The sequence below is a fragment of the Brachyhypopomus gauderio genome, chromosome 7, assembly GCF_052324685.1.
Source record: "Brachyhypopomus gauderio isolate BG-103 chromosome 7, BGAUD_0.2, whole genome shotgun sequence".
NCBI lineage: Eukaryota > Metazoa > Chordata > Actinopteri > Gymnotiformes > Hypopomidae > Brachyhypopomus > Brachyhypopomus gauderio.
The window spans coordinates 27,409,755-27,422,310 of NC_135217.1; the positions used below are offsets into that span (position 1 = coordinate 27,409,755).

At 47.7% G+C, this 12,556-nt stretch overlaps 1 protein-coding gene across 2 annotated transcripts in view; it reads right to left on the bottom strand.

Annotated features, from left to right (window-relative positions):
* Positions 1–3,414: 3,414 nt before the first annotated feature.
* The window catches only part of fam171a1 (family with sequence similarity 171 member A1), a 26,413-nt gene continuing 17,271 nt past the window's right edge, over positions 3,415–12,556 (bottom strand). For both annotated transcript variants that reach the window (XM_077012929.1, XM_077012930.1), the window contains exons 4-8: positions 12,057–12,215; positions 11,379–11,546; positions 7,465–7,581; positions 6,870–6,984; positions 3,415–6,692 (exon numbers count right to left, since the gene is read on the bottom strand). In XM_077012929.1, coding sequence (XP_076869044.1) covers positions 4,820–6,692; positions 6,870–6,984; positions 7,465–7,581; positions 11,379–11,546; positions 12,057–12,215 — 2,432 coding nt within the window. In that variant the 3' untranslated portion in view covers positions 3,415–4,819. The remainder of the gene's footprint in view (positions 6,693–6,869; positions 6,985–7,464; positions 7,582–11,378; positions 11,547–12,056; positions 12,216–12,556) is intronic.

Sequence of the window (12,556 nt, forward strand, 5' to 3'; positions counted from 1 at the left end):
GATCTGGGGAAACAGCGCCCTCTAGCGGTCACTCTGTGCAAACCTTAGTCATATGGACTGAATGCTTTCAGTGACTGCAACAGAGGTCTGAACCTAAACCAACTAACCACGCATCGTCTCTTTCTAGTAGATTGTGATACATGACCTTCCAGAAAATTCAAAAGTAGTGTTATTATAGACTGTTATGGGAGCGTTTTTTTCTAGATTAGTTTGTACTGCCTCCTTCCTTTATGCTTTGTCACATTATTCACTTATGAAACTACTGCGATGACCTCTATTCCTCATATTATCGTAATGTATGTGTATTAATACAGTAACTGTTGATTACCTCCTCAGCTCAGGTAATGTAAATTTAAGAAGCATGGTGAGTCACAGATGTATTTAGCAGAGTGAATGCCACTGAAAGAACTATTGTATCCTGAATTAACAAACTCTTCATTTCTAAATAATACAACCTGTTTTTTGTTTCTCTTAAGCCAACTCGAGGGAAATGCCTTAACTTTGAATAATGCTCCCTTCTCACAACACCCTCAGATCACTGCTAAAATATCATAATGTAGGAGAGAACTGGGACGTTTGGAGTGGTGCCCAAATGCCAAAATAGGTGTATATGATAAGCAGAATAGTTCCAGTACACACGAGAGATGAGTTCCCTCTGCAGGGTGTGCAGACTCTCCCTTGGAGATGGTGAGGAGGTAGGTCATCCAGGAGAGACTTGGAGATGTTCGGAGTAGCTGCTGCTCCTCCATGTGGAGAGGAGCTGGCTGGAGTGGTTCAGGCTTCCCTTGTGGGGTGTTCCAGACATGTCCATCTGGGAGAAGTCCTCAGTGCAGACACGCTGAAGTGATTATATCTCTCTCCTTTCCTAGGAACGCCTGGGTTTTCTTCAAGAAGAAGTGGTTCGGGAGAGGGAGGCTTTTGCCCTGATAAATTCATAACTGGGAGAGAACAGGTGGATGGATGTTATTGAGAGAATGTGGGTAATTTATGAAAAGTAAAAAAGTTAAATGTTTGTGCACAGAAATCTTCTAGTCAAGACATTTTCAAAACAATATGGAGTTGGGAGGTCACCCTAGCAAGTGAAATGTGTGAACATTTTAGAGAAACCCAGGCCTTGTGGAAAATTCCAGACAATGAGCACAAGGTGGTGATGGGCGTGTAGACCGCCGTATCCTGACAGGCGTATGTCTGACCAGCAGGGGGCAGCACGTAGATCAGCGCACTAACGGGTATATCTCTGACCAACAGGGGGCAGCAAAGGTAAAGAATAATGATGCCACAAGGGTCAGGAGTGGTGCATTCAGAGTGATGTCCTGTAATGCCTGCAATGTCTTGACTGTAATGTAATGACCTAAGCAAATAACCTGTTTTTTCCAAAATCAGGATCCTCATGCTGCAATGGAGGTGGAGCAGATATATCATATATATCAGACTCTAATCGAGTGGTGAAGGAAACACACACTTGATTCACTCTAGTGGAAACAACAGGGACTAAAACTGGAGGGTCTGTGGAAGGTAGAGCAGGTTGTTCAGGTTGTTATAAAGACTCATGGGACTCCTGTTCCCAACCCTCCTCTTCAGACACCACAGCAGAGAGTAAACGCATGTGGACAGCAGACACACGTTACCGCCGTTTAAATTTCACCATGGCTGGTTGAACTTGCACAATAACACAAGACTCACGGGCCAACATGAAACCTAATATGTCCCAACGTTCACTACTGTCAGTGCAAATGTCATTACACAAATACCTGCCGTAATCACCATGATTATTAATGAGCAACCCTTCCTGACCATGAGTCCACAAAACACACAAATGACCAGATGTCATTTAACGGAATTCAAATTCAATTAAAATTTCTGAGATTCTTCATCGTGTCATATCCAGAGACCGTATATATAAGTGGACTGGACGACACGAGTGAAAAGTGAAGCCTCCGTGAGTCAGCTGCCCTCTAGTGGCTGGCTGCAGTACAACTTTTAACCCCGCCCATTCTCATGTAAGTGAACGGGCCGGACGAGAAACTTTGAATTTTTATTATACGTAAAATAAGTTTTTTGAGCAATTATATAAGACCCCATTGCGTTAGGATCTCTCCCAGTGTTTTTCTCTACAATATAGAAGTTATTAAGTGTTATTTAAAGGGGTGTGGCGATAAGGTGATTGACAGTTAATAGCTGCGTTGGTTGACATCTAATACCAGACGCTCAAACGTGAACGCGCTCAACATCAAAACTCTCTACAGCAAAACTCTCGACAGCAGTATTAAAACCTTTTACCTTTGTTTATTTTGTAAAATGTCAAAGTGTCTATACTGGTGGGCGTATCCTAACGAATGTTGGGCGGAGATACGGTCTCTGGCGGAGATATTGTCCTGCCTACCGGTTTTAATGCGCATGCTCTGGCTCCAATTTTCATCTACTGCACAACCGCATCCAAGATGGCGGTGTCCGTGCGGCCATCTTGGTGGCTTCAAAAGTTCACAATGGGAGTCAACGGCGACATACCGTCCATTATATATACTGTCTCTGTGTCTAACGGTCAGCAACCTGAACAATGAAGGTTGCTCCTTTAAGAGGGGTGTTTAAGAACACAGCTGTGCTGATACACTGATACATGTACAACAGAATGACACTGGTGTTATGAAACAGACCAAGTCTTGAAGGAGGCGGAGGGCAGGAAGTCAAACAAAAATACCCAATTCAACATCAAAAAGCACCACGGGGGAAAAACCCCTCCGAAGCTCTATAAAGTTGATAATGTCAAGGCAGAGAGACGTGGAACTGTCCTGGCTTTTAAAATCCATGTCAAACGAATGTGGAACATTTTTATAATTTACCTATCTCCGTTACAGCAAAGGACTGTAAACCAATGGACTCAGATCTTCACACCTGTATGTATACACATAGAAGACAGTCCCCAATACTGTATAAGAATAAAAAAATATTGAAATATGAATTTAAACAAACAAGAAATAAATGCATTCATAAAGAATATAGAGCCTTGGTAGTTCTATCAGTGAGAACGAGAGAAGGTGGAGAGTGAGTGTGAGAAGGGGAGACATGAGAGAGACAACTGAAGAGATAATTGGAGAGAAATAGAATTGTAGAGAAAAGAGAAAACTGGAAAGAAATGAGAGAATTAGAGAGAAATAGGATAATTAAAAATAGAAGTGGATAGAAATAAAAGGTCGGTGTGACAATTCTAAAAGAAAAAATGTCAGGTGTGTTTGTGTGCAGAAGTCATGCAGTCCCAAAGGAAGATGGAACCAGACCAGTAACTCTCAACACTGAAGTGTGAGAGCATTTCAGTGATGAATAATCGTATAACAAACTGCACGAGTAAAACATGAAAACATGCTAAAGAACATCTTGTGAAATCCTGGTGTCATACACCACTCAATAACTGCACACTGGGTTCTCCCACTTTATTATGGATAATAGGTCTCAATTACAATACAAGCAAATCAGCCCAGACATTTAAAATAGTGCGGCTGGGGGTGAATCAGGTACTGATTCCAAAGTGGTTATTACCATAGCTACCACTCAGAGTCACTTCCACACCCACACAACTCCATTAGAGCACATCTGATCTGACAAGATCTACAAACATGTGTAGCATTTCCACAGAGTATACAGAATCACTCCCAAATAGTCAACAACTTTATACACACGGCCAAATGGGAATGAACACACATACGAGCAGAGAAACACAGGCGCCTGCCGATCGCGCACACACGCGTGAATCATAAACAAAAGTCATACGTGTGCACGTGAAGACCAGGTGAGTGAAATCAGTGCGTGTGCACGAGGCACTTTGGGCAGTCACTGCAGCCTGGGGTGGAAAAGCAGGAAGGTTTAGCTGCTTGTGCATGTGTGTGCGCATGTGTGCGTGTGTGCTCATTCATACACAATGACCAAGCAAAAAAAAAAAAAAAAAACGACTTTTGCTGAATAAAATGTTCACTATAATATTGCATTTAACGGCAATTGAATTAAACATCAAAAAGGCATATTCCGCTTCCATATCTTCATATCAAAGCAATGCATAGCTGTGGCGCAGGTCTGAGCATCAGCAGATCCACAAACGCAGGAGATCCGCTGACTGCGCTAACACAACGGCCCACTCCAAAGGCTGCGAGTGATTTGTGGTGGTCGTATGGTAGCACAGTGCGCCCCCCCAGTGGACAAAGTAGGAAACGCAACGAGACTTCAACTGCAGGTCAAAGGCATTTTTTACGGACCGAAGGCCGGCTTTCCCAAATGATTATCAAATCTGGATTACAACCTGGAAGACTTCCCACTGGGTAATGAGTGAGTGGTTCTGTGTAAGTGCTCGCTGAGGGAGCACACAGCTCATGGTGCAAGACACAGGGCCCTTATTCCGCCATCCTGAAGATGCCACCACCCTGGAGATTATATTGCTTACCCGAACAGCAGCAACAGTTCATAAAGCTAGACATCTCACCTTCATATATAATGGCTTTTTTGCTCAGTTTATTTAAAGAATAAAGAATAAAAATAAAAACTGATATTAAAAAACCCAAATAAGAGGAACCTGATGGCATAGCTGTTGTGCATAAGTGGTTCAGAAGGAGTTTCCTACTCTTGGAGTTCAGTTTGTAATGTATGCAAGTTCCTGGATTGTGATCTGGGTTGCTGCTGTAAGCTGTTCCAGTATCAGAATGACCCAATGACGAAGAAAAACAAACAAAACAAACAAAAAACCCTCCATCTTAAAAGACTCAAAGGCTGTGGTTAAAAGGCTATTCCCACTGTTAATGTGGGACCACAGACGAACAGTTCAAGTGTCGGCGGGTCATTTGAGGTTAAGGGCGAGCAGCGGCCGCTCCTCACGCTTCTGCCAGGGGCTCTTTTTGTTGTCGTCCTCGCCACCGTCGTCGGGCGGCGCCGGGTCGCCCGGCCCGCCGTCGCTATGGGGGAGCAGAAGACTCGTTTGAGTGCGCTCAGTCCTGAGGGGCAGGTCTTCTGCTCCCTCCTCCCCCCTGACCCCCTCCGCTATTGGCTCAGGGAGGGGCGGGGAGGGCAACAGCGGGGACGACGGAGACGTTAACGTCTCCATCTCCTCACTGACGGTGTTGGTTACGAGGCACCCGAGCGAGCCGTCTTCTGGACTGGAGGCCGAAGAAGGGCTCTCGCTAACGCCGTCGTTAGCATTAGCATTAGCATATCCGCCGGCTTTGGCATCAGCGATAGTGCTTTCACCAGCTTTGGCATTAGCGTTAGCATTAGTACTTTCACCAGCTTGGGCTTCAGCGTTAGTATGAGGCGTTTCACCAGCTTTGGCATCAGCGTTAGCGTTTCCGGCACCATTGACACTGGTGTTCTCGTTAGTGTTTCCACCAGCTTCAGCCCCCTCCACAAACACCAGCTGGGTAAACGCCGCAGGGGGCACCGGAGGCTGGGTTCTTTCTTGACCTTTGCCCGGGTCGCGACCCCTGCGTCCTGGGGTGACGTCGCTCATGTCCACACCCGAGTCTAGGCTGGCATCGTTGCTCCCCGCACCGCTGGCGCTGTGCCCCGCCCTCTGCAGGTCGATGTAGGAATGACGGATGTGCGCATTGGATCGCCCGTCCAGCGACACGAACCAGGCGCGCGGGTGTGGGAGGGGCTTCCCTCCCCTCAGCTCCATCAGCGTCTTCTCTGCCAGGATCTGATCTTCACCGTTCATCTGCACCACCCCCAACCCCGCCTGGCTCAGGGAGTTGGGGATGGACAGGCCCTCAGGCAGGGCGGCGGTCTGTAAGGTCCACTCCCCCGCGGGCCTCCCCCCCTCCCCCTCACGCCCCTCCTCCGGCCCGCCCTCGCCGTCCCCTTGCCCAGCCTCCCCCTGGGGCTGATGGGATGCGTTGAGCTCCGCCCGGATGCACTCCAGCTCACTCTGCTCGTCCGACTGGAGCAGGAGCGCCTGGCCCGAAAGTGGGTGTGTCCCAGGCAGCCGTATGTAGTGGGCGGGGATGAGGAGCGTGGGGCGGGCTTTCTGGTAGGTGGCTTCGCCCTGGCTTACCTGGAGCTCGGAGGTGCAGCAGAGCAGGGCCCCCGGGCGGGGGAAAGCGGCCGGTCGCTCCAGGTGATCGACCGAGCGAGAGAGGAGGTGGTCGGCTGGCCGGCGCTCCACTAACGCCTCCCTGTCCCTAGTGGGGGAGGTGGCAGGGGTGATGGGCGTGGCCAGAGTCGACGAAAGGCGGAGCTGGCACTCGCCGGCCTTGCTGTCGGCGGAGAGGCGTCCGGCCGAGGCGGCGTGGTGCAGCGGGTGGGGGGTTGAGGAGGGCACGGAGGTGTGGAGGGGGTGGGGGGATGTAGAGATGACGGAGCTGTAGCTACGCCGATAATCACCACACGGCGCCGGCGAGTCGAACCCCTCGGAGGGCCCGGCCGAGCGGGCCGACCTCATGGCGAATGTCTCCGCCGAGCGACGGTGGCGCTCGCCGTTGGACACGCGGCTCCGTAGCTCGTCCCGGGACGTCACCAGCTGATTGGTGGACGAGTCGTAGGGGCCAGGCTTGAGCATGGGCGTGTGCAGGTCAGGCTCCACCCCCACGTGATCTAACTGGATCTCGCTGATGAGGTTAAGGTGGGACATGGAAGTAGCCTGGTCCCGCTTGGAGACGTCCAGAGACGAGGACAAGGTGAACTTCTGGTGACCTCGACGAGAGCGTGCACACTTCCTCCTGACGGTGAAGATGAGACAAACGGGTGAGACGTCAACAGTCATCATGCCATGAAGAAAGCCACCAACAACTTAGTGCAGACTCCTTGGTCCAGGCTTAGATATCATGCCCATGTTACGAAGCAGGCTCTCTCTCACACACACACACACACACACACACACACACACACACCCCTACCTGCAGTAATAAAGCAGAACACAGAGGAGGAAGAGGAGGATGATGGCCATGCCTCCCAGTATAGCCAGTAGAAACACAGTGTGGTACGAGCTGATGTCCTTTGCAACCACCGGACCTTATAATACACAAACACACGCACACACATTTTAAACATTACAAAATAAATATATATATATTTGGATTTTTACATCAATGCTTGGGTCTGCTGAGGTGTGCTAATTAGAGACTATGATGCAAATGGGCGGGCTGATATGAGACATCATCATCATCATCATCATCATCATCACAAGGGCTGTAGGTTCTCAGATACAGTTTGAGTCTCTCTTGAATGATTCAAAAATTAGGATAGATTCCCCTCCCAAAACTTTTGCATGAAAAATATGATCTTGCTCAATGAACAGTGTAATGGTCAATGGTAACGAAAGCAGAATCCAGTTTCACTGTGAATTCACTGGGCCGGGTCCTTGTACTGCATGGCTGGTAGCGACTCCGGTAATGAGCTGGGAGTCCTAGCCCAGTGAAGGGCTTGGAGTGGCAGCTGAGCCCTTGTAAGTCAGATGTGGAGAGGAGAGGCATGTGAGAGACGGCATGTTACCTGTATTTACAGGGGACATGGCTGCCACCCAGTAGCCCAGCTGAGGGGCGAGATACGTCAGAGTGAGGGCTGCTCCGTCCCTCTGTACCAAACCCAGACTGCTCTTCAACCAGGCCCCTACACGCCCACACACACACACACACACACACACACACACACACACACACACACACACACACACACACACACACACACACACACACACAATAAATACGCAGCATTAAGAGGCATGTGACACTGTATTATATGTTAGTACTTGCTTGCACAGAAACGGTGTAAATGCTCTTTACAGCTACAGAGAATGCAGTGCTAGGCTGAAGGATGTTGATACTGATAACACTGCGGTTTAATGCACTGCTTTAAAGACTCGTTTATCCACAGACTGCTTCAATTGTCTACGTTTAAGAGAAACCACAACCGGCATTACTGCTCTCTTACACTAGTGGTCAGCATGCATGTCCACGCTCCAGCCAAGAACAACCACTAGGTGGCAGTAAACAAGAAAAAAGACCAGCGTTATTCTATGGCTATGGCGGTTTTTCCACAGGGAGAAAGAATTTTAGAAAAATGACCAATTAAAGAGAGTTCAGAGAGAGTAGCTAGGAACTGTCATGGCTCTAGGACAGACCAGAAAAGAGTGATACATGAGGAGTGAATATGTTTGTGTATGTGTGTGCGAGAGAGAGGGAGAGAGATAGAGAGAGAAGGAGGTGGAGAGGGGGAGAGGAGAGAGAGAGGGGGAGGTAGAGAGGGGGAAGAGAGAGAGAGAGAGGGAGGTAGAGATGGGGAGGAGAGAGGTTTAAGTGATGTAGCATATTTTTCCTCTGTTTCTTGCACATCCAGAGGCCCTATTGATCGCCATCTAACCTGCAGTTACTCAGCTGTTCCCTCTCGACCACACACACACACACACACACACACACACACACACACAATGACTTGGCGATATAGAGCATAATAAACTCTTCAAACTGTCACAACATCAAAATAATTCTGCTGAACTTTGGTTTATTATGCAGAGGGTTGAAAAGAGGACACACACACACACAATCCATCAAACACACACAGTCTAACACACACAGTCTCTGAACAACACCACTTAATCCTAAAATCCTGATGTAGTTGATGTCACCTGGACCGCCCACTTCCTTTGCTGTCCCCATCAGTTAAAAAGTCACATTTAGTCATCTATTAACTAGTACCGCTCTGATCTAACAGACCATAAATGTCTCTGTAACCGAGGAAGGATCTTAATGAGACCAAACTAGGAAATACAGCATTACTGACATGTAGAAACAAACCGAGACATGCACAAGACTGTATGTACACACAATCAATCCAGTGGAGGTTTGGCTTTGGGGCTTGGAGCGGAGGGAGCTACAGAACCTACACCCACAGGGACAAAAGGACTAATATCACACAGAGCGCCGTGCTGGCTGTACGCAGCCATAGGCAGCTCTCACGCTGCGGTACACCAGCGCTCACCCACATTGTTACGGGCCATAGCTGGATTTAAAAAGCTGTAATTAGATACTCTTGGAAAAAATACCCGAGCAAAAGTGCAAAATGGAAACACCCACTGTTGCACAGGTGCACACGGAGACACGCCTACCATTGTTCAAGTGTATGTGTGGACACCCTCCTATCTCACAGCTTCACACGGAGACCCGCCTACCACCTTATAGGTGTAGCTAAATGGCTAATTATTGCACAGGTGAACACAGACACACCCCCAATCATACAGGTGTGCAGAAACACCCACAATCGCTGAGACATGCCCAACACCTGTGCAAAGAGACCTCTGTAGCTATTCATAAGACAATACATTGTAATTTACATTTACGGCATTTGGCAGATGCCCTTAGCCAGAGCGACTTTTATCAAATTTTTTTTTATACAAGTGAGAAATTGAGGGTTAAGGGCCTTGCTCAGGGTCACCAGGGTCAGTCATGGTCTCAGGTCAGAATCGAACCCACGACCCTCCGGTCATAAGACCAGTTCCCTAACCACCAGGCCATGACTGCCCCGTAATGTCCTGGCACCTTTCACACTGTCCCTCGGTTAGAAGCTTGGGAATTTAAAGACACACACACACACACACACACACACACACACACACACACACACACACACACACACACACACACACACACAGTTGAGTCAGTGTGTCTGCACTCTTCTTTCCTCACCCTCTTCCTTCCTGTGTGTGTGTGTGTGTGTGTGTGTGTGTGTGTTTGTGTCATTAGGTGAATGTATAGAATGGTGTAAAATGGGTGTAAAAATGGTACGTTAAACAGACCTGTTAAAAAAATCCTCCACGCACACAAAATCGGCAATATCTCAGTATTACGCATTCTCTTTGATAATCTTTGAACAACTCCTCATTCATGTTACATACATGGGGAAAGAAATATCCAGTCATGTAAGGGCTCCACTCATCCATGCTAAAGAAATGACAGAATACAAATTCAAAGAAGGGTTAGCCATTCAACTACTGTAGTATAGTCCTCACAATTTAAGAGCCTGTCTGAGATGTGAAAAGTGAATTTGCATGCGAAACCAGCCATGTTTCACTGCTGACAACAACATTAAAGGAGAGAAGGCGACTGTAGTCACAATATGCTTTTTATTTTATCATCCCTCCTGAGCAGACCCGTGTGGTCAAACAAAACCAGGTTAGTAACACAGGCTCAGGCTGCTGGACAGGCTATGCGTGTGTGTGTGTGTGTGTTTGTGTGTGTGTAGGGGGCATGGTCCTTTTGAGTCAAAGTAAGAAATGGTTCAGACATTTTGAATCAGGCTCCTGAACCCAGAACACAGTCGAGCGTCACCTGTGGGCTGTTCGACAGTCGAGTGTCGTCCGTGGACTGTTCGATAGTCGAGTGTCATCCGTGGACTGTTCGACAGTTGAGCGTCATCTGTGGGCTGTTCGACAGTCAAGTGTCATCTGTGGGCTGTTCGACAGTCAAATGTCATCTGTGGGCTGTTCGACAGTCAAGTTTCATCTGTGGGCTGTTCGACAGTCAAGTGTCATCTGTGGGCTGTTCGACAGTCAAATGTCATCTGTGGGCTGTTCGACAGTCAAGTGTCATCTGTGGGCTGTTCGACAGTCAAGTGTCATCTGTGGGCTGTTCGACAGTCGAGCGTCGTCCGTGGACTGTTCGACAGTCGAGCGTCGTCCGTGGACTGTTCGACAGTCGAGCGTCGTCCGTGGACTGTTCGACAGTCGAGCGTCGCCCGTGGACTGTTCGACAGTTGAGTGTCCTCTGTGTGCTGTTCGATAGTCAAGTGTCATCTGTGGGCTGTTCGAGAGTGAAGCGTTATCTGTGAGAAATTCAATTGTTGAGTAATAACCCTGGGCCGTATACCTGTTGGGTATTATCTGTGCATTAACAAATTTCTCTTTCAAATCCTTTAAGATGTCTAGAAAATATCTCTGATCTGACCTTTCAATGAGAGTAAGCCAGCTAAAATAATAATAAAAAAAACAAAACAAACAAAAGCACCACCAATTTATAGCACCAGCCTTGATTACGAATGAAGAGAGAGTTGGAGTTATTCAAGCTGTAAAGTAAAGGTCACAAGATCGTGTGTGTGTGTGTGTGTGTGTTTATGAAAAAGTGTTTATGAAAAAAGTCCAAGCTTAAAGCTCCATTCAAATTATATTTTGACGTTCATAACGCTTCCTCATGACGTTGGACGTCTGTGTGACACAGCTGGAGCATCACGGCTACTTCTACGAGAACCTTTCACATGATCCATGTGATCAGGAGGTCATGAACAGGAAACGTTTTCTCCCATTTATACACACATGCAGACCAAAACACAGGAAGCCTGGCTCAGATGCAGTTCTTTGATAAACCAGCATGTCAGAACAGTGTCAATGTGTGTGTGTATCTGTGTGTTATACTCACCAAGTTTAGGATCGAATCTCCAGGCAGGAATCTGTTCATTCTCTTTTAGGCCGCTATTGGCAGGGAGTGGAACACTCACGCTGATTGGCTGGTTGACGTGAAGCTCCTCCCCATCACTGCCCAGAAGGTGGACACTTATAGCAGCTACAGGTGTTAGCTCAAACCGGTCTGACAGAGAGGGAGAGACAGAGAGAGAGAGAAATAAAGATGTAGAGAGAGTTGACTGTTTCAGTGTTATCAGTATTCTAAGTGTTCGAGCTTTGGCAATACAAATGTAGCTATATTTGTCATGCCAATAAAGCACCTTAAATTGAATTGAGAGAGAGAGAGCGAGAGAGAGAGAGAGAGAAAGAAAGAGGTCAAGTGAGGAATTAATCATTTTAAAAGACATTCACAACAAAACACACTGTGAAAACCAATACATGCAGGATTAAGAGGTTAACATAGAGTCACGGTTTGTCTCGCAGTGTATTTGTGTCAAATGTGGAGAAGTAATGAGTCTACAGCTTCACTCACACGTGTACCTATGCCAGGAAGTACTGGGTGTAACAGTCACGTATTTCAAATCGACTGGCTTGGCAGTAAGAACAGTGAAGAGAACAGACAGCTCATTTCATTAGGCACCAAGACATTAACACTGCTTCACACTGTGTGTGTGTGTGTGTGTGTGTGTGTCACCTGTGCTGTTCGAGCGAAGACCCTCCAGATAGGGGAAGCGCTGGGTGTCGTGGCCTGAGTGGCTCACGGTCAGTAAGGCTGTCAGGTTGGTGTAGGTGGTGTTGGGGAGGAGATGAAGAGCTCGCCTTTGGAACTGAACCCAAGGTTGCAGCCCTGATCCTGCGTGCACACACACACACACACACACACACACACACACACACACACACAAACACACACACACGATTAGTCACGGAGAGAGTCCTGGTGGTGTGTTCTTTATGTGACAAACAATGTTAATAGCTTTAATGTGAACTCATTCAGATTAGGCACTTTCTCTCCTCCCTCTCTCTCTCACTCTGCTGGGTCACTAAATGCTGGAGTCTGGGCCAGCATGGTTCTCTGGGGAGTGATGATGTCACTGTACATTCCACAGCTATGACACGGAGCTCCACCCCCTTCCCCAACACCAGAGCCCACTTCCACACCCACCCTCCTGACACACATCCCGGCCAGGCTCA